This window comes from Rhyacophila brunnea, unplaced genomic scaffold, assembly GCF_057557595.1.
Source record: "Rhyacophila brunnea isolate RB1 unplaced genomic scaffold, BYU_Rbru_1.0 scaffold_6, whole genome shotgun sequence".
Classification (NCBI taxonomy): Eukaryota; Metazoa; Arthropoda; class Insecta; order Trichoptera; family Rhyacophilidae; genus Rhyacophila; species Rhyacophila brunnea.
In genome coordinates, this window is record NW_028233276.1 from 27,212,085 (window position 1) to 27,239,053 (window position 26,969).

General features: G+C 34.8%; 2 protein-coding genes across 21 annotated transcripts in view; one reads left to right on the forward strand and one right to left on the reverse strand.

Moving 5' to 3' along the window:
* The window catches only part of LOC147065468 (uncharacterized), a 496,544-nt gene that overhangs the window by 412,071 nt on the left and 57,504 nt on the right, over window positions 1-26,969 (forward strand). The gene's annotated exons all lie outside the window — the stretch shown is intronic.
* The window catches only part of osa (trithorax group protein osa), a 168,950-nt gene that overhangs the window by 7,314 nt on the left and 134,667 nt on the right, over window positions 1-26,969 (reverse strand). For 4 of the 20 annotated variants that reach the window (XM_085957238.1, XM_085957230.1, XM_085957224.1 and 1 more), the window contains 11 exons: window positions 21,934-22,072; window positions 14,785-15,027; window positions 13,620-14,060; window positions 13,002-13,144; window positions 12,629-12,682; window positions 12,048-12,245; window positions 7,320-7,536; window positions 6,894-7,031; window positions 3,614-3,706; window positions 1,755-1,857; window positions 690-1,002 (listed from right to left, as the gene is read on the reverse strand). In XM_085957238.1, the coding sequence (XP_085813364.1) occupies window positions 690-1,002; window positions 1,755-1,857; window positions 3,614-3,706; window positions 6,894-7,031; window positions 7,320-7,536; window positions 12,048-12,245; window positions 12,629-12,682; window positions 13,002-13,144; window positions 13,620-14,060; window positions 14,785-15,027; window positions 21,934-22,072 (2,082 nt within the window). The remainder of the gene's footprint in view (window positions 1-689; window positions 1,003-1,754; window positions 1,858-3,613; window positions 3,707-6,893; window positions 7,032-7,319; window positions 7,537-12,047; window positions 12,246-12,628; window positions 12,683-13,001; window positions 13,145-13,619; window positions 14,061-14,784; window positions 15,028-21,933; window positions 22,073-26,969) is intronic. The other 16 variants (XM_085957240.1, XM_085957228.1, XM_085957243.1 and 13 more) reach the window with 11 other exon arrangements.

Here is a 26,969-nt window from a genome sequence, read left to right on the forward strand (position 1 = left end):
AAAATAAAATAAATACATCATTCAAAAAATACTCTTACATTTCATTTGAATGATTCAATTTTTGACATAGTTACTTATTATTGATAATTTAAACTTTTAGAATTCGAAATCAATTTAAATGATACGATTTCTTTTGATAAAAAGATTTGGAGAAGGTTGCGACGGCTTCAGGAAATACACAAACGTAACATGTTTAGCACATCGATACGGAAAATAGCAATACACAAAATTGATTAATATGATACAGGTTACATAAATATATGCAATATTATACGTATTATAACAGAATATATATAACATCACTCACTATGCAAATTAAATTAGTCTACCATTATTATACATTAAATTCTGCATCGGTATTCTTTCAACTATTGTAGTGAAGAAACATCTTTGACTCGGAGAGATATAATTTCTAGTGGTTATTTGCTAAAAAATGTTGTAGAATGTTCATATTCTGAGCCAATATTGTTTTAAAAAAAAAAACTAAATTGTGATAGTAGACGCATTCTTCAAAAATGAAGTCAGTCATAAGCATTTCTGCGAAATCTCCAATAATAAATAAAATATATGAATTAATAATTTTCTTATTATGGTTCAGTAAACAAAAACATTACATAACAGCTGAAGAATAAACAACATGACAAATTTCTACGTAATGTAGGTTAATAAAAATTATATAAGATGCTGACCTCATGCTGCTGGTGTTGCAGATGGGGCGGAGGGGGGGCTCCGGGTTGAGGCGGTCGGTAATAGTCACCCTGCGGGGGTGGGGTGGGCGAGTGTGGAGGGGCGGGCGGAAGTTGTCCCGCCGGCCCAGCCACTCCCGCGGTTGCCCCCGCCCCTGTTGTGCCTCCAGCGGGGCTGCCTGCGTAAGTGCCGCCTGCGCTTCCCCCTCCGCTACCACTTCGAGCAGTCCCGTAATTGCCTGCGGCCGGTCCGCTACCGCTGGGATATCTCCCGTAAGGATCTCCTCCTGGGCCACCGCCTCCTCCGGGATAGCCCCTGAAATGAAAATAACCTCCGGTTAAATTAACGCTATCGACTGATTGTGTGTTGCTGGAACAAATTTACATTTCATTTTATTCACATTTTTGAGTATTCATTGCAGTCAGTAAACTCCGTTTATGCTCGTGAAGAATTTTGCTCTTCAAGTAGATTTTGTTAGTTCATGCAATATCAATTCCAGCTATTTTTGCTAGTAAAATTGGCTGACAATCGAAAGTAGTTCCATTAACTGATAGAGATGATATCGTCGCTATAAGTGCATTACCGCAGAAAAGCTAATTTAAAGAAAAAAGTTTTACCTGCATTTTGTTAAACGTGACAAGACGCGTAAATTGGTGTATAATTTTTTTTCAAACAGCCAATAGATGTCTAGTTATTAACTTAAACAATACTTCCAAGAATCATTTTTTTTTTATTATTTTCATATTTTTAAGCCATCCTGTTTCACCAATCACATTTATAATTACATAACAATAAGCTTGTTCAAGCAAATACTCTATTTGCAGTCCTTAGTACGACAGCAACTTGGGAGTAAAAATGTAGGAGGAACAATTTCTGGAGATAACTGACTTTACATGAAACAAACTTTTTATATTAACGAATAAACTATACCTACTCAATCTTTCCGACAGTTTCAAAATGAATAATAGGCTAAACATATTATATAAAAGGAATTCTCTACTGATGTGATCAAAAACATGTAACATTGCATATTGTTTGAAAATAAGAAATTTAAGTACAAATCATACCTATTGTCCTGTTCGGGGCCATAGGGTGGGTAGACAGGTCTGTTGGCGGGGTACGGTGAGCCGTATTGATCGTATCCGCCGTAACCTTGCTGCCCAGGATAACCTGCCATCGTAACAATAAAAGTTGTTAAAATTTATTCAGAATGCACCTGTAGACTTCCGCTCTGGACTGAGAATATTATTTTAGCAAAATGATAACGGCAACAAAAATTTTGAAAATATCTTTACACATGCCTACGTATATTGTTTTGTAATTATTTATGGTTGCATTCGGAGAGTAAATCGATAATAACAATATGTAAATCTATTAACATTTAATAAAAAGTCCTACAACATAAAAGGATTGAAAAAAATTACAACAATGGTAGAGCACAGCAAAATAAAAATGTCTTCAGATTGCGATACTAACTTCAAATTGTAATTAGATAATGGCCTAATAGTAATTAAGTCACTATTTAAAAACAAGTATAAATAATATTCAACAGAACATGACATGGTGAATTATGAAGACAACAAAAAATAATAAATATTCCACTAAAATAGAAAACGGCAAAATAATTATTACATTATATTGTCATGCCTATATATTTATCAAAATTATCTGAACAAACCATGCAATTAAAAAATGTGAATAAATTAAAATCAGTTGAGAATGCTTGTTGTATAGATAAAACCAATTCATATAAATAAAATTGTGTGGATATAGTACCCTTTTTTTAATTTGGCTTTCAGCTAAGATTAAAGTGAATATTACAGATGTTAAAAAACTACCTACTTTAAGTTTCATTGTGAGTCATGTTTCGTCTTACAATTTGTATGCCAAGAATTATTCACACATTATTAGGAAACAACATTACTTACTGAATAATATAAAAATATTAAATGACCCAAGTGCAGGATACATCTGAGATTAATATTTCAACAATTGATATTTCATGCCAAGAAAGAATAGTTGTAAAAAGATATCATAAAACAATGATGATAAATTTGTATGTATTCATATTACAGGCTACTTACTTGGAATAAAAAAAAATACAACTACAAGATGTAATAACTGACCACAATGAAACTTGACTTATTTATAACAAAATATGATGAAAAATGAAAATAGGAAGAACATGATATTGGGATTTTACTGAGATAATAATTAATTATTAAAATAATAAAAGTATTTAGGATTGGAGTCATCGTATTATCAGAGGGTCATTAGTATTATACAGGTGAAGGTGGTAAATTGTTATGCGAGTTACGGAGAAATACAGTTTTGACCCTGAATATAAGAGGATCTTATATTTTGCCAATGAAAAAATTAGAAGAGTTGCATACTAGGACATAGATCGATTTCAAAACACTAGAACTTTTTCAACTTGAATATAATAAAAATATGATTCATATATTTTCCGATGGGCATTACATTACACGTGACTTTAAATCTGTGAATCGTAGGTTGAAACCCGTGGATAGATTGAATAAACATTTGTTTTTCAATGTGTTTCAATCGAGTGAAAAAGAGAAAAAGACCATTTCTCATTAAAAAAATCTGTTTGGATAGCCTCCGTTAGGTATTTATGTTACTAGCGCATTGGAAAGAAATGGTTGACATTATTTTTAAATATGAAATGATTTAACTTGTGTCATTGATAAGATGTTCATGTTTAGGTAGCTTCTGAATATTGCAGTTCATGTCAAAATTAAAGTGAGTTAATTGAACTTATTTTTAATTCACCTGTATATTTGAGCCAACAGGGTATTAGGTAAAAATGAAAAATGCCATAGTGCATCCTAAAAGCGAAGAAGTAAAGAAACCACGAATGAGGAAGTGCTGGTGGGAAGCGGGAGGGAGGGGGACGGAGGGCTACCTGTGTGGTGGTTGCGCAGGTGCGCGGGCCGTGCGGCGTGCTGCGGCTCCTCGAAGGGGTTGGACGCCGCCATGTTGTCGCCCGCCGCAGCCCCTACGCACGCACACACGCTCACCAACACGCTCACACTCCCCTACCCCACGCCCCACCCGCAACCCTCACTCTCTTGCTCCAACGCTATTCGCCAATGCCCACTGATACTCGTTTTATGCATCCAATCAACATTACTCTTAATTTACTGTACGGCACCGATTATGAATTTTATTGACATATTACAGCAAAAATATTCATTTTAAAAAAAAAACTTTCAACTAGGCAGCTCCGACATAAAAAAAATTGTATTCGTTGGCACGGATTTCTTTTCGCCCGCTATCTTGAATAAATGGCATCAAATTGGTGTTTGGAAAAATTTTATGTCAAAAATTTTGCTGAAATATAGAACTAAAAATGTGGCCAATCATCACACATTCAATCAGCACAGCTTTGCCTTTGCAACTTCAGTATCTGATGTGGAAAAGTAAACTTTCTTCTCAGAGTTAAAATTGTTTATCTTTATTCAATCCTGAATGGTATCATGTAACATGATTCCAACCAGTTGCATATATCAGAATGTTGAATGCCATGAAAATAAATTCTTTTGTTTCTCTATAAATATAACAATGTAAATGTAAGGAGTCAATAAACTATTGGAAGTCAAATCATTAGCAATGTGTTACTCTTGGAATGAAAGAATACATATTCCATCTATATATTGCATAATTTGCAATATTCACAGCAAAAATATTTCAATTTATAAAATACAATCTTGAATATTTAACTGTTCACAGAATTCTTATAATGTTTGTTATTTATTCGATTTATAATGAATGACTGGATCTCTTAATAAATGGCGCAACAGTATCATATTGTGTATGTCTGATGACAAAAGAGTAACAACTCCAAATTTCTGGTTTAGTGCTTTTAGATATTTAGAAAAAGCTAATTATCATTAAACAATAAATTTTGAATTGTTACCATTTAGAAATAAGTCATCGAAATGTGATCAATTATATTGATTTAATGTGTGTGTAATTATAACGCGATGATGGCCTCGGAATAGTTTTGTAAATCTTTTCTTTGCATAAATCGTTTCACTTGAACACATATCCCAACTTATTTTCCTGGCGACTGTAGGTTTTTAAATCCGACAGGAAAATATGTTTAAAAAAAGTCATTCATTAATTACTTATATGTCTATCTATCATCCAATCATGCATATTAGTAGAAGACGTTCTGTGAAGAGAGCATGTAGCGTCACGTTACGCAAGCATTGTTAAGATGAGGGTGCATGGAGGTAGAGTAGGTGAGATTTGTAAAATACCGGTATGTATAATATATTACAGACTCGCTTCATGAGAGTATTTACACGACAGGTAAATAATATTGGCACGCGTGTCGTGTTAGTCAAATGCTGCTGTTTATAAACAGGGTTAGCCAAGTCGACACGGTCGCACACGCTCACACTTAGATTACAATAATTATGTTCACAGTATTACAAAATTTTAGCAAAACCTAAGAACTAGTCAAGCCTTCCAATTTTAAATCTAGATTTTAAAAAGCACTTTATAAAATAGTCAATGTTATTTTCAACCATTCATCACAACAAATGAAAAAAGAAACAACATTTCAATTTTTGCTTCACTATAAGGAGATAACAGGTATTATAAATATTGAAGCAAGACTTTAGTCCCGGTTCCGCCTAGTCTACAGTACGGGTTTTACTTTTTATTTACTTGCCTGATGAACTATTGTTTGCATTCGCTCCCTATTGGGTTTCATATTCTCAAAACTAAGATAATTAGCTTCAATATTTTGAATTTACTTACATAATATTACGTATCAATGCAATCAGTGCAATGAAACTCTCTCTAAAGAACACAGATTTATATTGTACGCTTATTTAAATTACCATTGTTCATAGAATTTACTAATAAAAAGTAAATTACCATGTTCTCTCAAAAGCAAAGCATAATATGTATGTACATTGCCGTGTGGAGGTTATACATACTAAGCTTATTTAATGACAAATAGTTACATACTAGCCATTCGCCTGACCCATTCGTTACTTGCACTGAGTCAAAAACTATAAATTGAGTTACCAAAACCATGGCTTCACAAACGGTCAATACCAACTACGTATGGGAGTAACACATTTTATTATCATAAGTCATGACAATAAAAAGATGTTTCATGATCTATAAATGAAAAATACAGACAAATTGATTCAACAGTTTCAGATATAATGGCTGCTTCCAGTGAGGACAACTGAAACAGGCAATACTACCATTGGTCCAAAGTTTACTCCTTATAGTGAAACACTCTTGAGTTTATTAAAGTAGATTTTGATGAGATTTCTGCATGATTGAATATAATATTGACTATTTTAAAAATAATATTCTTGTATGAGGTGGTGCAGAGAGATGATTTACGTGAAAATGTTATAATCACATATTAGTTTTGTCAAAAATCGACTCGTAACTTTACTATAAATAGTAAGAGATTGGCATTTGCTTTATGTTTCTCGGGGAGGTCAATTCGAAACATTGACAATGTTTGCAATCATGTGAGATATTGCATTTTAATTTTGTCAGCACAATTTCAAATAGACATGAAATTTATAAAACATCATAAAAAAGATGAAGCTTTTAAAGCCGCGCCGCAATCATTCTCAATGTTTCAATTTTTAAATTACCCCTTATTATTATATAATTAACATTCATTTCTACTAACATCTCTAAGTATTCCCCTCCATTTGTGACACAATTGATTTGATGAATTGTTAATAAAAATACTAAAAAGACAAATCTCAATTTAAAATTGTACGTCCAGTTTTTACAATAATTGAGTTAATATAATACAAAACACCAATTTGCATAACTTATAAAAATATGCAAGTGGGGTATTTTATAATAAATATAGCCTCATTACTATATTTCGATTTTCTATTAATTTGAGTCTTTAAAATTAGATTTTCTCAACTGGACATATAACAACAGTGCACTCACCCATCAATTTATGGTTTAAAAAACATAACTGTACAATTGACAAACTGTTATGTTATGATTTGTAGACATATATAACCAATTATTATCATGAATACAAGAGTAGAGGTAATACTTGTTTAGATGGTAAAAAAATTCCTTCAGCAAATAAATTGTGTCAAATCAGATGGATATAATATGCTAAGATAGTTTGTTTTTGAGTTTAAGGGGAATGAGGGCTGATTTGAATTCTGACTAACCTTGAGGCGGCTGTCCGGGAGGTGGATAAGCGGGATAAGGCGGGTAGCCGTCCATGTTGGGAGGGCCTGCGTTGCCCCCGCCTCCCCCGCCGACTCCCTGGAAGGAGTCTTGCGAGTTGGATGAGCCTGCAAGCACAGCTGAAATCAGCGTTGGTTTGTTCAATGTCAATATCAAAGATTTCATAAAATTATAAACAATTAAAAATTTTCAGACAAAATCTAAATTCAATGTATGCATATCGTAAAACTAAATAAATGTTAAGGATAGTAAAACTATTTGTAATCATTTAATGCATTGATACAATTCTATTATATTTTTTTTTTGCACAATCTCTGGGGAAATTGGTTATAAATAATCATTAAATATCTATCTATATTGTCTCAATTACAGGACATATGGATATCTTACAAAGGAATTTCCGTTACCTGGACTGGGCACACTGTTATTTTTGTTAGACTTCTTCTTGGTGGTGGCTTCCACTTGATTAATGATGGGCTGAGGATCTATTCCGCCTCTGTCAAAGTGACATTCATACGCCAGCAGATTCTTAGTGTAGTGTTTCCGCAGGGTGTAGGCGGCGCTGGAAGAGGCGCCAATGCCCAACATTCCCGCGATGTCTTTCCACGTTTTGTTTTTTGTCACCTGTAATATTTAACGCAGCCATTGTAGTAAGGACGTTCGTGAGGGATCCTCGGGGAGATCTTGCCTACGTATTTTGAGTATATTTTTTTCTTCAAACACATATCGGGAATATTCAAATGTGAAGATAAACAAACAGCTCACATCGACAAGTATCAACGTCTATAAATTTTATACTGTAAACTTGAAATTTTCTACATTATAAAACATGACAAAACATTATTGAGAATGTGACTAGCTCAGACCTTGAATAAATCATTAAACTCTTTTCCCAGCCATAGTTATACTCAAAATGTCAAAGCAATACCTTCATAACATTACTGCACTTTACAAATTTCAAAGTCAAAGGATTCACATTTTATAAATCTACTACTAATGTATTTTCAAGTCATATATATGACATTTTTCATTACACATGCATTTTAATTAATGCGTTACACTTGTGATTTGCCAGTTTGACTCGGCAATACACTACATATTAGATAATGATAATATAAAATTAGGATGTTTATTTTCATCAGTCCCTTGTCATTTTCTTGTGAATGATTACTATAAATGATCACTATTATACATATGTCATTGTAGACACTTTATTTAATCCTAATTACGGAAGCAAAAATGAAATTAATTTATATTCAATTATTTCTGTAAATTCCTTAAAAGAATGAAATGAGGAAAAGAGTCAATTCAATAATAATAAAATTTTTATATGTTTATAAAATGTGATATTTCATTAAATAATAATAATATATTTATTTACATGTAGGATTTCAAGTGTAATTTAAATTTAGAGCAGTAATGTCGGTTTAAAGTTAGAGAGGCAGCCATAACCACCTTAGAATAATAATTATCATCTAGCATACAGTACCTGTGCGGCTGCAAAATCAACTCATACCGAATACAACTTCTCAATTCAGATCTCTAATAGTACTCGACGGTGCAAAAAAGTTGTATTCGAAATGTGCCGACCGATTAGTTCTACGAAAGCTAACATTGAAAGAAATCAGAGGTGGCGAATGTATATTATATGTGAATACTTTTGTATCCCATCTCTGACTTCTGGACAGAATGCTTTTCTATTGCAATGGTACTCTAAGCTCATTCATGCTGATGCAATTGATTATATGGCATTTTATTGTTAGCGTTTACATTTCAAAGCATATAAGTATATTATAATATCAGCTATTGACTTTACATACATTATAAGTATTAAGATTGTAAAGTTTATTTCTTTATTTAAAAGCAGGAATATGAGGTAGTACTTGGCCAACATCATAGGACACTTCTTAGATCTGATAATTATTTGAGAAAACCAATTTGATATCCAGCAAAAGAACAATAATATTATTATTTCACACATTCAATAGGCCGAAGACTATGTTTTCATAGTTTTATTGACACAGCCCATTGAAGATTAAAATATAATAATTGTTTGCTTTACTTCAAACACAAATTTCATCCAACTATAATGAAAATCAAAATAGATAGAAGCCACCGAGCATAACCGCGCTTCGATATATTTAGGTAGCAACCGAACAAAAGGCCTTTTCAACCTGGTTTTGAGGCAGGATGATCTACGCAAGCTGTGCATATTGATATCGGTCAGTACCAATTGACTGTATATAGGATTCACAGAACATTGGCCGGATTGGAATAAAAGTAACAAAACTTTGCGTACAGTTTAAAATCTGACGTATTCCGTCAAGTCAAGCTCAGTGGCTGAAGCTAAGTTTATAAAAAAAAACTTTATGTAATAATAGAATTATTAATGCCAATGTATTCGTTTTCAATAACTTTTAAATAAAGATTACATTTTTTTTAAAATCAGTTTGAAGTAGAAATTATATGATATGAAGCAATGACTCAATGATACAATAAAATATGAAGTTATGAAGTAATACCTAGTATTACATCTAAATAAAAATAATTTACATTTAAAGTTACAATATTATACTTGTGATTTGTTAATTCTCTAATAATTGTTGAGTTAATCGATTAATTCATTAAGTTAGTATATTAGTACAATCACCATATTTTTAAGATATAATCGGGTATCATAGGAAAAAGGCAGGAAAGTACATTTTCATAGTCTAATTTAGAAATACATAGTAAGTATGCAAGCAATATTGTTCAAGTAGAAAAAAATTATATACATAAAATATATACCTACTCACTGCTAAATTGCAAAATTAAATAAAAATCAAGGATATATTATAATATATTAGTACAGGTGTCAGCACTGAATTACTATGGATATCATCAGATGCAAAGTGAACGTTTCCAAACTGGGAACTTTCATTCCAATAAAATACAAGTGCAATTTAATGTGCAAAAAGTTTCTGTCCGTCTTCAAACAACGATGACGAGAAACATTATGTAACTACATACAAAAATGTGTCTAAGTGATTCTATTGAACTAGTTTCTACGTTTTACTGACACTCTTTGTATCTAATTCCACTCCACCAGCGAGCAAATCATATCGAGAAAGGTAGGCATTAAAAGACGACACCGTTTCGGGGATAGAATTGAAGGAAGCGAGATGAGAGAGTGAACTATTTTTGCACTGCAAGCCAAGATCAAGATTCGGTTCAGTCAGAAATATCGATGGTGCAATTCAGTATTATTTCCAATTAATCTAAGCCTTGATTTTTGTAAAATTTTGAAAAATAGCTTTTACATCGAAGTGAGAACAGAGCACCAATTATGGGAGCATCGTTTATACATTGTAAATACATTCAAAGTTACACGATAGAACCGATTCTCAATATTTTAAAATAACCAGAATCAACCGACAACTATCGGTAAGGACACCGGTAAGTATCCTAGTACATAATGAAAGATTAAAAGTTATACTGACTCCGAGCGATAACATAATTTGTTTGTTTAGTCCAAACATGCATGCATATTCTGTTTATAATATAATTCTGTTATTTCTCTATATAAGTGTAATTAGGTTCTATTTTACAATCTGTATTCAATGATGCATTCTGAAGTCTTCTGCATACATATTATGTATTATGTCCCCACAGTAATTTGAAATATTTCTTTTAAGAAAACATGCAAACGGAGGATGAATATTCAATTGAAATGTCGTAAATAACGTTATCACAGGCATTCAATAATGACATTTCAGCTCTATAATTATTTCTGAATTCTGGTATGATTTCATTTATTCCCATGAAAAGGGCATAAAGCAAAATGCCAATATTATATTTACTCGTACTTATACACTTCTTCTGGGGAAATAATTACCACGTATTAGGGGCCAAATGCAAAGATGTCAATGTTATGTTAAACTAACTAGTTATGAACTCATTGCATAGTTGACAGTTATGTTGGAACGATACATATTATAAAGACAATGTTGCTTTTTGTGATCGAAAGTGCCGCCATTTTTTAAATTCAGAATCTCCAATAAAATTGAAAAAAATATTTTATAACTTACATATTATCAATAATTGTAAAACAGTTAATATAAACTTTAGATAATCGAATAAATACTAACAGTTGCTATATCAGTGGTTTAATCGAATAAATGCACAACCGCGGATACAGTGTCTTTTGCATTCGAATCCAAGGCTATTTAGTCAGGCTGCAGCACAAATTTGCGAGTTCCAATCACAGTGCTAGTTATTGTTAATACAATAAATGCAATGCAGTAACCTGTTCGCAATAAATGAAGATTGTAGATTGCATATTCCGTTCATACTCATCAACTTATAACCTTTTTATTAAATATGAAACAATAATCATTTCCAACAAACAGTTAACTGAATTGCAACATAACTGTAAGCAATAACTAGCACTACGATTGACATTCACAATTTAGTGCCGTGACCTGACTATAGAGAGCCTTGATTCAGATCAGACTCTGTATTTATTACGTAGTCCAGTGCATAAGGTACTGTCTTCTCATCAGGGTATTCCCATTCCCAGTGAGGTTGTGATTTTATCAAATTGTTTCACGTCTACTACTACACTACCATCATTGTCCGTAATCTTAAAAAGAATGTATTTATTTTAACATATTATTGTATATTAATTTAATTGCAAGTATGTATTACATATGTCAGTTGACGCATGGACAAAAAAATATCAAACCGGTTTCAAAAGTTTGAATGATATACTAAGTTACATTTTTAATATTGATAATCTTTCAGGTTCGCATAGATAATCGGTGCTCAATACAATTTTGCTATGTCAAAAATACGTACACAACATTCAACCCTATGTATTTATTTTGACTTTCTTTTGATCTTTATTTCTATCACTTGCATTTCTTAATTCTGCCATTATAATGGGGAGCTCAACAAACCTGACACGTAATGCCACTTATTCACATAAGTATGACTAAGCATTTGGCCCTAAGAACACGGTTGCTTATAACTGAGAGAGCGCGGTCAGAAGAAGCGAGAGATAGAAGACGGAAGACTTGAGAATGCAGCGTGAGAGCGATTAATAATAGCAGAGGGAGTCGGTTAGCCTGGGGCCTTTGGCGGGGTGTCGTGCGGACCTTGCATACCTCGACGAAGCCTCCCCTTTCTCGGACCAGCAAGTAGAGACGGTACAGGTCGAGCGGCTGCTTGCTGATGGTGGGGCAGGCGGCGATGGGCGTCCGCCGCTCTTCCATAAACGACAGCAGCCGTTCCACCCACCCACGACGCTCTGGGGCCTCGTCCATATCGTACAGCTTGCCCAGCGAGTCTGACTTCTGCACATACACATATACACAGGTCTCGTTATCCATCGAGATGGCCAGACATCTTACAGAAACTACAGATTGAATTCATTCATTCATTAATACTTCTGTATAGAAGCTTACATGACTAATTTAGCTAATAACATGTTAAATTCATGCAGTATTTTTGAATGTTATTAAATTAATTAATTTCAGTCGACGGTTAAATTGGTCTTGAATTCAAAATTATCTGAAATCTGCTTTATTTATATCTTGCATTATTCATGAGACGATTTAAGCTTTAAAAAATTTCAATTAGTTTTGATGACTATATAATATTACATTAAATATAATTTTCAATATTTTATTCAACTAACTACAACCTAACGCTAATAAGTAATAAAAATTTGAATTACTTTAATGCAAACCTTTGTTCTGTACGTTTCTTGGGGGACGTGACTATTAAATACCTGAAATTAAAAAAAAAACATCTTAATAATGGAACCCCGTTGTCGTCGGTTGCATTATTATATTATGTACTTGAGGCTGAGTGAATGAGTGAAGCTAGAATCTAATGTCCATAAAACAAGCCTGTAATAATCCTTACTCTGCGAGGGCCAATATACTCCGCTTAAGAGTGAAAATGGTAATATACCCACAATCCAGTGAGGATTCTAGATGTATCCTGAAGAATGAAGATAATCCTAAATAGAGTTACGAGAAAGGAAATGAATTGAAATAGTGATATTTATTATGACTGCGACTTGTGTGTAGAAATGGTTTACTAACAGGGCTAGAAGGCGTTCTAGGCCAACTGGAGGAGGTGGCGTCGTAGTCGTCATGCGCGCTGGCGTGCGACGCCGCCCCAGGAGATGGCGCTCCGCCTCCTCGAGACACTCGAACACTGCCGCAACCGCTTTCTTCACCTGAAGCTGCAAATTCACAACACATTCATTGTAGTATTATATTATACATAAAAGTGAACCTGTTCACTTTTAGTGAAATGATTTTAATGGTGAAGCGTCAAATTAATATTTTTTGGATCAAACACTAGTCATCAATAAATTACATGAACCAACTAGTATTTTCAAACTATGAACAACTATTTTTATTCAAACTGAAATCGGTCTATGATTTGCAAGCGGACACAAACTTTTAAATATATTTAATATACTTTTTATGTGTTACCTTATTACACGCTTGTACTTTCCGCCAAATATTTCATTCTGTTAGTGTTGAATTAAAAAATGTATTTTGTTCAACTGACAGAATTGAAAAATGTGTGATAGATAGAAAATTATTGTACATTATGTAAGATAGCCTTCAGCTAAATAACTACAGCAAACTAGTGATGTCAAGATAACTTTATAATTTGTGTGACATAACATAAACATAATGCGAGCTAACCTGCGGATGCATTGGATAGGGTACTTTGCTGCGAGCCATCGTCAAGAGGGGCACCGTCAGGCCCGGTGGTGACGAGAGCGGTAGCGGGGGGAGGAGGGTTGCCGGGAATGCCGTTGTCCTGGGGGTCGCCCGGTGGCCCCATCACATGGTGCGGGGGCGGCGGGCCCATGTGCTGCTGTTGCTGGTGGGGGCCCGCTTTATGCTGAAGGTGCTGCTTGAGGTAGTGCGGGGAGTGGGGCGGCGGGGGAGGTGGGGGCGCCCGCGCCGCACCGCCTCCCCACGCCGGGGGACCCGTTCCGGCCCCCGCCCCCCCATAGGGGGGATACGCCTGAGGCTGCGGCCGGCCAGGGCCGCCATACTGACCGCCCGCTGCCGGTCCGGGGCCTCCGCCTCCGCCTCCATACCCTTGGTTTGGGTATGGCGGTCGAGGCGAATAGTTACCTGAAATATAAATTTTGTTATTAACACTTTCTTGGACTATCTTAAAGAAGTTATTGATAATCTGATTGATACCTGTTTTTGAAATTTTTAGATTGGAAAGATTTTACTTCTCTTTCAGATTCATATCATAATGACAATATATCCACATTATGAAACTAGTAAGACTGTTCCCAGAGGATGTAGACATAAGCACAAAACAAATTGTCTTTGGTAATGGCCTAGGGACCTGAGAAGCTCCTTTTAGACTACATGTTTAAGAACTTTAGTAAAATACAACGATGCTGAGACATCAACATAAATGGATTCTTCTCCTTTGTTGATTTTACAATCACTGTCATGAAAAGATGGAAGTGTGTATCTAATATCAATAATAAAGTTAGTTAAGAAATCAAAGGCATAGTAATCATTTGTAAAATTATGTACTGTACTGGTTTAATCACAAACTGTATAGTGTCTGTGATATTGTGAAATTTATATGCATCTATTGACTCGATGAACAAACAAGATGAATAATACATCGATTTCAAAGCATTTAATATTAGCAAAGACAGAGGGACGATGATGCGTCAGAAAACTATAGTGGCTGGACTAAGTAGAAAGACATCCAGACTCTCGGTGTGCCTAACTGGCCTACTAAGGTAACAGAAAGAAGGCCGTGTCCACACCGGGCTGTGGCGCCATTAATAATAATAAAATGCAGTTCTAAATGAAACGACAAAGGTACCTTGAGGGTATTGATGCTGCGGGGGAGGATAGTTCTGGTGATGCGGGGGCATCTTGTAGGGGTGGGCAGGCTGCGGGGGGTGCTGGTAATTGGGCTGGGCAGGTGCAGGCGCTGCAGCAGAAGGCTGCTGCGGAGACTGCGGCTGCGCCTGATGCGGAGGGCGAGACGCCCCGCCTCCCGCCGGACCCCCACTCTCCGATTGGCTACTGCTCGGTCTGGGTGGCATCGGAATGTTCGGTTGCCCTGAAAATAAAAATTTCATAATTAACACTAGGTATATCATTGCACATTAATGCGGTGAACCAAAGAATTTCCAAATGTGAAACACATTATCTATAGTAAAACTAGACGACAGATTTACAAAATATGGAATTACTGACATTTGTATTCAAAATTTATTAGGTACCTACTGAAATATTAGTTACATAAATATGTATATTGAAAGGTGAAAAGGTCACTATTTGAGTGTTGATTTATTTACCATTTTAGTAATAAAAATGGCATTAGATGTTCCATCTGGATCACAATTGAGTCTAATCCATGACTGCTATCCAGATTGAACATGAGCAAATTAGTGGATTGATGAATTAAATCACTTTGATTTTTGGCATCCGCGATCCAGGTAGAATAGGGGTCGGAAGAAGCGGCCCGTGAGCCGCATACGGCTCTTTGCATAGACGTTTGCGGCTCTTCACATATAAATTGCAATTTCACCTCATCTCAAGCAGCCTTATAACGTATTAATAAAAATGAAGAACAGTTTTGGTGAACGTTTTCACCAGTTCAGAGCAAATAAGACTACACTAGCTTTTATCGTACGTGCTCTCAAAATAAATGTCAGTGAACTCAACTTGACACCGTTCGACACAAATGCTGATCCACTCCAGATGCAGTTAATAGATTAAAATACCAAGGAACTGTGGGGCAAGAAATTGACAGATCTAACCAGCCGCTTGAAAGAACTCGAAAGAGAGAAATCCAATTTAATTTATTAGCACAAATAGACAGCTATAAAACAACTGCCTAAAATAGAAACAATAATACTTGATACATGGAATAGTTTGCTTGAAACATATCACGCATTAAAAAAACTGGGCTTTTGGTATTCTCACAATCTTTGCCTCTACATATTATAATATATACGAACAAACATTCTAGTCTATGAACCAAATAAAAAATAAGCTTAGAAGCAGAATAACGGATGAAAATTTAGAATCATGTATTCAATTCAAAATAAGTAGCTATTTGCCAAATATAGTAAAGCTATCAAAAGCGATGTATGGACACCGGTTTAATTAATTTTTTTAATAAAAAATCTTGAACTCCCCCCCTGAAAATCTATACGTCATAATATGTATATTATATATATGCGGCTCTCTGGTACCTTTGTTATCCTATTTCCTTGACAATTTGGCTCTTCTCACTTGACAAACTGCCGATCCCTGAGATAGAACATGTGATATGGCTGCGTGTGACTGGTCGTGAACTGATCTATTTCACATTCGTAAATTTCAGAGATAAGAATGTTTGACATTGAAGAAAGTGCTCTTAGTTCAATGAAAACGAATAGGTATGAATGACAAACTTTAGTGTGCACTATTTTTGTCGGATCTCTACAGCCTACCTCCACTCTTCGCCACTGATGGATGACGAATAATAATTATTTAGAATATTTAGACTAAGATGAACAATCATACTGATAATGAAATGTTGACAGAATATTATATTTTTCTATGACTGCTGATTCGAGCACACTAAATGTTGTGGAAGCAAGTGTTGTAACACAAAAAGGTCAAAAGACTACATTAGTTTTAATCTAATCTTCGTAATTAACCTTTTTATTACGTGACTCCATATTGTTTTAGGATTTCAATAAGTATTAAAATTTGAATACTGGAAAGAATGCTCCTTCCTTCCCAATGTCTAGTTGTGACTCCATCGTTGAATATAGCACACGGATCAGTGATGGAGATGGATAAAATTTGTATGCAAATTCATATCGACTAAACACTCTTGACAATGTTGGATAATGGATGAAGTATTTTCAACTATGTAATAAATTTATGAAAAATATAATATTTTGTAGAGTAAAAGAGGTTCAAAAAATCGAAAATATGGTAAAGTTGTCTCGCCCAATGTGCCCGACTACGTATCGTTATTGTCCATCAAATAAAATAATAATTATAGGTAAAAATACACACTGCATTGAAATTATAGAACTTCTACCAATCTATTCAAGTGATATTTAATTTAAAAAGTAGTTAAGAGCAGTTTTCACATCACCATGCACCTATTTGTGCGTGAAAAGGGATTCAAACATAATAATAACAGCTTTGTATGAAAATTTATTTGCATTTCTACGTTGGATCCAGGAAGTAGAATCAACAGACAAAATCTGACACTAGTTTATTTTAGATTTAACTAATTTTAGATTAATTAATTAGACTTCTAATAGAGAATCGAGGCATTGAATACTTGATTACTGATATGAAAAATTAAAAAATACATAGTTTACTATTGAATAGTATTCGCTAGATTTCGTACTGAGTAGATGAGTCTATTTCAATTCAGAAAATAAATTTATTATTCAAGCTATTTCGAACCAATGAAATGCGTAATGAATCTAATGACCATTGTCAATGATCATTATTAGAATCATTGACCTGAACACTGATCAATACTAATAATATCATACGGCTTATTACATCACATCGTAAATTATTGTAAACATACCTACACACACACACACATACATATACTATTTTTGTCCCACACTTCCGTCATTTAAAAAGACGTCCTTGGCCCTGGCACATTTATGTGTGACGAGCCCAATCGAGTATTTGTAGTATTTTTTTATGAATGGATCAGAACACTGACCTAAGAACTGCATTAAGTTTGGAAATGTGCCAATTAGGCGGTCTAAGTGTGCGGCGTGTCAGATTAAGGGAGAGGTTGCCAACCTGCAGAACGCGAACCAATCCATTGGTCAATCTCTCCACCGCTCTAATTTCACACTTACAGAATGTTTTAAAAAAACAAATTCACCAATGGAACATAAATACAATTTAAAACATAACAGAAAAAAAATTGTCGGAGGAATTCCGTAAGTGATTTATTAAAATGAGTTTTGTCATTTTTGTAATCACACTAACCATCTAAATTGTAAAATTCTTGGTGAGAAACCATTATCTGAATTAAGCAGGTAGCCACTATACATTATGTTGGTTATTTTATTTAAATTGTCGTGGGCTTCTTTCCATTACATTTTATGATCCATGCTTTAAGTTATAACCATACAGAACGTCGGTTCGTAATTAGGGAACTTTATTGATACCTTGATTTAAAAAAAAAAACTCAAAAACAGATAGCCAAAATTAATGCAATTTGATAAACAATTCATGTAAAAACTACTGGCTAAATTCGTCGTATTTCAATAGGATACTCTTCGCTTAATTGATAACAAGCACATTGGCGCGAATCCAGTGGTTACAGGTTCAAGTCTCGTCGGGCGCCGTATTATTCCGTAAAGGATTTTTTAGTATGTATGATATATCTGAGGTGTTTTGAAATTACGTATGTACCTACTTATAAACCATACGATATAATCCATTACAAATTGGTCATATAATTGGAATCACGAATACTTGAAGTTTAGTAGACGTCTGTCATAGTATTAGAAGATGACTCATGATCCTGGGACACTCCCGGCATAACGTTGAAAGATTCAACTCGTCTCCTTTGTGTCAAACGCATACATGCTATTATAGATAATTCATCATATCTCCCTTTACCTGTGGCTGTAGCTTTTAATTCGCGTATAAGTGAAACAGAAGTTACAAATAATTGGTGTTGCTTAGCTGAATTCCGACCTAAAACTCGAAAGCGCAAACGTTTATGAAAGGTTTCCGACGTAAAATTGAATTTGGAACGTTTCGGGTTACACACAACGTATCAGGTACTCGGTTCTTCACTTCTGCTCACCGTGTAGAGAAATATCCAAATATGTATAGATTTTTTCATATCGCGTTCAACGATGATTCAGAAGATAGGTAAATATTTGTGTGAATCATATTTTTTTCACGCGAAACATATTATTAAATCGGATACGGTTGGCCTATTATAATTATTCATCTACATTCTACAGCTACACGAATCAATGAAAATTTCACTTTGTATTATTCGCATGACCAAAAAGGGATGGCATTATTATATTAATACATAATATTATGTAGATACAATAAAACGTAAAACATGAGACAAAAAGGCTGCATTCGTAGAGTACCTATTAAATTTATTAATATCGAAGATTCACTACGGATCAATGATTTTTTTTTTCAGTTTCGATAAGTTGAATTTAATGTAAGTATTTACAATAACAATGCTTGTTTTTTTAAAGATTTTTTCGCTAATTCTGCAATGTTACCGTTATAGTGACAGCTGATTTGTCCTATAGACCCATCCAAAGTTAACAAACGTTAAATACCTTAAGGCCATACCTCAGTTGAGACACGGTCTAAAAAGATCGTCGCTAGGCGATGCGCAGATTGCGGGTCGCGGGTGCAAATGAGGCATGTCAAACCAAATATAATTTGTCTTATAAATCTAACATGTGTCCATGTAATGTTCTGTTTATTGTTATCAGTAACAATAATAATATATTCATTGACATGTTTTCTTTTTAAAGTAAATGGGTAACGTTTTAAGTCATCTTTACACGATTTAAGAATTATTACGGCCGTCGCCATCACGAAGCAAAATGACGTGTTTCCAACTCTACATTCTCTCTCCGAATGGGAGCGAGTGCAAAATTTCGTCGCGCCTATGGTTGAAAATTATTTGCCGTTTCACTGATGAATCACCTTAAGAGCGAACATTTACTCTTACTGTATTTCTCTGAATTAATGTTTCGCTAATATCACTGGTGGTAAATAGAGGACGAAGCCGCACTTCGCCGCTTAAAAACCTCCGTGATTGATACCAGTGCAGCTCCACCGAACTGTGTCAGTTAGAGGATGATACTTTGAAACATCGCCCTGATGGTGGTGGACCTCCGTCAGGGAATGGCGCGATAAGAAGGATGGTAGTCATCAAATCAATATTTCCAATGAAGCGAGTGCTACCAGAACTGGCGGGTACAGAGTATCGTTACTTATTGTAGACCCGTAAGTTTATGACAGTCCACTATAATCAGTAACAACCGGAAAAAAGTATCGCCATTATTATCAGCGACATGCCAATATATACAATAATATTATTACTTTTTAATTTAATTAGAAGTATCTACAATTTGTTCTACATTAATAATTTTATTTTACGGTATTACGGGATAGTAATAAAATGTGTTTTATGTCATGGTAAAATTGTATTGGTTGTGAAAAATGTGTTATATACATAACATTATATCGAAGTATAGTGGTTGGGTAATTTGAAATGCCGGGAATGCGGACACAACTTTGTGTGAAAACAAATATGATGCATGAAAAGCTCTACCGTTTAAAACTTTGGGTAGAGAAACAAGAAGGTAAGTTTTACTCGTAAGTAATACATAGTTTGTAAGTCGTGACGGGTGGGTACCGATTCGAGTACATAGGCACTTAGGTGGGTACTAGTTTATTGCTCTCAGCTCAACTCGCTCTCTCTGTACACAGTACATGCGGCAGACGCGTCTAGGATGCTGTTAAACCAGACGGGATTCCCCGACATTGACCCACATTTCTGTGTGCAAAACCACTGTGGGGGTATTTCCCCACCTCGCCACCCCGAGCCGGGCGAAGGGAGAGAGCCCGCCTTTCAAAGGGTAGTTTTTATTTTTGCCCCCTCCCGACCCCCTGCCACCTTTCCGTTTTGTGTGTGAATGGGAAATCGAGAGTGAGCGGTGTGAGTGTGGGAGGAGGCTTTCACGGCGGCGGTTTTCAATTGTCGGAAGTGTAGGGGAGCGCGGGGCGGAAGGGGGGAGGGGATGGATTGTCACGCCGGCACTACACTACCTACGGGTCGTCTGTTCGGTTGAGGTTTTCTAGTTTATTTCGTGAAACACTGACCCAGATGTCTTTGACGTGCATTTTTTACATAACAACGCATTTGACCTATTTTGTAAAAGTCGCATTATATACCGACCGAAAACGGATAAATGGCAAATCAATTCGGGAATAAAAAGTCCTACCGTGAATTTCATATTAATTACCGACTACACACTGATCCTTGTAGTAAAAGCCGATGAAGTGTAAATGATTAGTCCAGCCCAAAATACACATAAAACGATTAAAATGTTCTGATACAAATGTCCATGTTTTTGTTTTCCGCCGCGGACGAAAAACATTGTTCACTTACAGATCTAGACTAGGCATAACCATCGGTTTAAAAAAATTATACAGTTTGGTTTGCTTTCGCTATAGCCAAACTACTTATAAACATTCGGGTGTCCATCTTTCAATGAATTCATTATGTCACTAAAAGGCACAGCGGAAAATTGGGCCCATACTAAGTAAAGGAGTCGGTGCTTTCGATTTATAAAAAAAACAGTAACAACAGTAACCAATTACAACCCTTCCTCAATCGTTTACCCGTTTAGCGGAACGGGAAGCCCCATATCTTTATTCACACCGGAAATACAATCGGTACGCAATAATTAAAATTATTTTCAGACTGACATATACCTACATAGTATGTAATTATAATTAAGTAGTTGTATTTATGTATGTATTTTGTTATTTTATATAATCATGCGTATCACGAGGAGTTGATTACGCCTGGGAATGTCTCAGGAGCAGATACAAAATACTGAGGTCGGCAGACACCCATGTGTGCGTTGACTGGGTTTGCATGACTTTATTTTAAAAGAGTATCCACGGGAGAGAGAAGCACGGAGAACAGACAACAATCAATAATCAAACTAAATCTAATATAAAACTACCAAACGATCTAAGTGAAGAAATCTTCACGTCTGCAGTATGACGCTGCAATTATTTTTTAAAGCAATAAAAGCTGCCTTTCACACGACCGGATGGGCCCAACAGCTGATTGGACTGACTGAACAGCTCTTCCCTTTCGGTACACATTTCACGGCATAACTGATAGGGGTTACTGACATTGACAATTGTGATATGACATTAGATTACTGTATAGAATTGGTTCTTCGTGTACACTTACCCACAGCCGGTGACATGGACCGCGAACCACTAGAACCGGTGGGGCTGGGCGAAGGTCTCACGAGGGTATCGCGGGGGCCCGACGCGCCACCACCCCCGCCTCCACTACTGCTGTCATTGCTGTTCTGACCCGTCAATTCCTGCAACAGAAAATATACTCTTAGTCTTGACATACAAACTTAACTTACATAATTTTAGGTCTTGGACAACACACATGGGTAACCAAAAGTAAATTATTTTAGATCAGTGGTGGCCCACTGTGGTGGACGCACATGCCATTTATTAAATGAAAAACGCGGAAAAAATCTTAGCATATCTTCATAATTATTACATACGACTAGGCTTTGAGTGAAGTGTGGTAAAATGTTTTCATCCGTCATTTATATCTTTTAGTTGAACTTTAAATAGGCGATGATCTAATATCCAGTATCAAAATTAGAAGTGATCTACCACACTCTCACATTGTCATTCTTCAACTTGAACAAACGTACTATATTTGGGAGAAGCATTAGGTCGTTAAAAATTAAACAAGGTAGTTGTTCACAAACCAAAAAGAAATATTTCCCATTCGTTGTAAAAATTATGTTTTTGGTCTTCTTTTGGGCACTCATCGCACCACCCTCAAACTATTCTCCTACTGCGCGACGGCAAAGGGAAACTATGCTTCAGTTTAAAGCTCGGGAATTCACATCAACTCTTAATCTCACTCTTACAGCAATCCCCGTGAGTGATGCGTTGTGTATCACTGCTCTACATCAACGTATAATGACAATACAACCATTCAAACAATATGCATCAACCACTGTGTCATTGGAACATAAATACACTATGCATACGGAGATGATAATGTGATTTGATAGCATAGCTACGTGAGACGTCGAACATGACTAAAGCGGTCACAGTGTCCGTATACCTAACTACTATAAATAATGAAAATTGAAAATATAAAAGGTCAAGCTAAGATTCATATAAATTAGTAAACAAACACAGTCTGCTTGCAAGTTATTTGCTATACTTTCTTGTCCACCCTTTCAGTCTTGCCGGATAGTTACTTTCATACCTATAAAACGCACCTGTATATACATATTCACCCCATACACCTAACCAACGAAGTATGTCATAAATAGTGGATGTAGGATTTTAGGCATTTTAGCCGCCATCTTGTAAAATTGGTGTCGAACATTGTTTTCCATGGGTTATAAATATTAAAATGCCATTAAATACAATAATATTACCTATCCAAGATATTTGAAGCTAACAAAGATCGCCATATTATACTCGTAGCGAGTGGGTATTGCAATGCAATTCCAGTTTTTTTTTTTCGTGGACAGAAATTAAAAACCGACAATAACTGGTTTTACTAGTATTATTTAATATTTACGCATTCTTACGACTGCTACTACTATTATGTATCTAGTCCAGACATTCTCTACTTCAACATCCACCATTGAATCCATCTTGCTCTTGGCTGATGAGGATCGTGGCCTCGTTTATGTACGAAGGATCAGACATTACATTATGCAGAATTATTGTTTGGTAGTGGTTTGTAATATAGAAATTTAAATTTACAAATGTTTTTGCGTGAAACGCGCACGGGTATCTGCGCAATGTCAATTTTAAAAACATTATTTTTAAGTCTTATGAACGAAACAAACTAAATTAGCCTTGCTGTCATTCATATGCATTGAAAAAATAGGTATTATTTAAATTACGCATAAGTAGGTGCACATTATATTATTATGGCATAAAGCCCATTGACGCAGCGAGCGCGGCGCTCGCGCAAAATTTCTACAAGTGGCGCGTAAATCATCAAAAATACAACGTAATCAAATACGCCAGCGCCCACTGGACTTAACGATGCCTTGAGCCCCGCCTGCCGCATGAGTCACCGTTTTTCGCTTCTCGGCGATACGATTTAATGAAAATACAAAGAAGTCCATTCATTGAACACGGCTACCAAAATTACGCTGCTCGTGGCGTCGTCGTTCGACGGGCGAAAAGCAATTATTTAATTACAGAGAAGTCATTGTTCCGTGTCCTATATTTCGCTGGTTGAATAATGTCGTCGTAAATATTAATGACAAGCCCCGAAATAATATAATATTTTTATTGCTTTGTTATGAGAGACACTGTAAAAATAATTATTTTGTGCTGCTTGGGCCGCTTATTACATAGGTGAAGGGTAATGCGCGGGAAGAGACGTGTGATTATGGTTATGAATAAACACTGCATTCGCCGACTTCGCCCGCTCGACGCGTTCTATGAGCACTATCGCTTTGGGAACATTTTGCGAAGCATGAAGATTAAATTCATTGGAAGGTTATAGAAGACACTTGGGTGACTCTTGGAAATAATATTTTTCCTTGGAAGTGGTAAAAACAATAGAGATGGATTAAGTACTTGCCAGCTTTACAGGTAAACTCTTTGGACTATCTTTTTTTGTTATATTAGGCACGTCTCTTAACTATAGATGCCAACATAAAGTTGCCAATAATTTAGATATTTTTTCGTACATTCCGCCTAGTAACTAGTGATAAATTAATATTTTATTGGTAACCCAAACATAAATAACATGGATATATTTAATAATAGGTACATAATATAATAATATATTTATGGGTGCGATGTGTTGATCATAAAGGTAAACAAAAAACAGCTGTTTAATATTGCATTAACTATGCTGAACCGATGGCCCATTTGATAATGAAATAATATTTTATATCAATTAATTTAGAGTTAATAAAATGATGTTATCAATGTTATCATTAATTTACTATGAATCATATGACATAATTTATAATAGCGAGGTTAATGACCACTCAATAAAAGGTGACTTAGTAAACATTTCAAATATTATGAATTATGATAATGTTATTTTAAAATGAATGCGGTTGTATTTTGTTAAATGCAAATCAAAAATTATAATATCTAATAAGATCCTCCGGCCTAAAAGAAATCCGCTTGTAAATAAATATACATGACGTATAAATCAATGTCAAATTATTACAGGTAAATCATTCTTCTCAATAATATCTACATAAATTCATATTATTCCCATACTTATTTCATTTAGTAAGCATTTGTTGTTTTTTTGTGATATTTAAAAATCAATTTCAACTATAAATACTAAGTCAAATAACCAAATAAGTATAATACGTGACTGTATTTTTGAGTCAACGGTAAATTATTAAGGAAAACTATTATACTAGGTAAGCTTAATTTTTCTGTGAAATTGAATTGTGAAAAAATACACTAATACAACTATTAATTAGTTAGGTACCGGGAACACCTTCTTTAAAACAGTTACCTTCTGGGTGTGGCTGTAAAGAGACTTAATTCTTAAGTGTGTGAGAAATATGGGATAAACTTTGTTAAAGAATGTTATTTTCAATAGTTAAATCTAAATCATAATTCAAACATTCAGGTTTAGAACGTTGTAGTTCTTGCGTTTTATGGCCAGACCGCTATGAAGTCATCAAATCTGGCTTAAAATTCTTGGTCTAGTCCAGGGCGGGCCGCATGTGGCCCGCCGGGTATTTTTTTTCGGCCCGCCATCATTAATTGTACTTCTGATTACGAATAACTTTTTTTATATTTTTTTTAAAAAATATTGACAATAGATTAAAATTTGTTTATAGCATTTTATAGCAATAGTACGCGATTCATTTTCAATAGATATTGATAGTGTACCGACAGAGCTACAACTTGAGATTATTGATCTGCAGTGTGACACTGATTTAAGAGAATTGCATCGTCGTGAAGAAATCTCCAAATTTTACAATGACCTTAAAGATTATGCAAGAAAAATGTTCGTTATTTTTGGATCAACCTATATATTATGTGAAAAACATTTTCGATCATGAACCTCAATAAAAATTCTTTACGATCAAATATCTCCGATGCCCATTTACAAGCAGTTTTGAGAATATCAACTACAAAATTAACACCTGAATTTAAAAAAATGTTAAAAAATGTAGAACAGTTTCATTCTTCTCATTATTTTTTTTGTAATGTTTATTTTTCGTGATAATAAATAGTGTATAATATCTAAAAATGGTATTTTACTTGCGGCCCGCCGCTCATTTTGAATTCTTGAATTTGGCCCTCCATCCAAAAAGTTTGCCCCCCCCTGGTCTAGTCTAAGATGTATGGGTTTCGCGTGTCTATCTTATTAATTTGTTCTATGGTTAGGACAATTAAGTTAAAATCAATATTGTTTCTTATACAATCGTCATTTCAAATTTTACACTAGATAATATAAAGTCGACATTTTGGTACCTAATCGATTAGTTATGTTGTGGATCAGAATTACTGCCTAAATACTTGATAGATAATATTTTTTTATCACTGAAGTGTAGAAATTATTCTAAAAAACATACACATGCAAAAGTATCTACCTAAGTAGGTTATGTTTAAAACTGGGAAAAATATATTGTTTTATTAACAATATGCCGCAAATATTATAATAGTATGTAGGTACTTACCAACTAATCATAATATTTCGAAAGACTAGATATTTAATTTATTCAGGCATATTTTTTAAAAGTACCTACAACAAGAACATTAAAAATCGTCTTATGAAGTATGCAGATAATTTATGTAGGTACTTTATGAAATTATGTGCCCCTGTTTTCTTATTTTCCCGCCAATTAAAATATCGAGCAACCGCACCAAAATGTACATTCGGTAGAAACAAAGACAGCAAAACGTCACCGGACATAACTTGATATGGCTAATTTAGCTACAGTCGCGATCCGGACGTAAATGGGCATTTTCGCCAAAGTTTGTACATGTTTGAAATTTGGGTAATATTATTTTTTCACTCAAATTAACCATTTTTATATAGCTAGCAGATTCCTTGTTCTATTGCTGAATTGGTGATAGCAATTTTTCAGCAAAATATTGATTAATACAATATTTATATCATTTTTATTATGAAATTGGGCATAATAAGTTTCCGTTCCGTGACTACGAAACTTAGCTTTTAAAACATGAATGAAACACTTTTTATCACTTAAAAGAGCTCTATTAGATTAA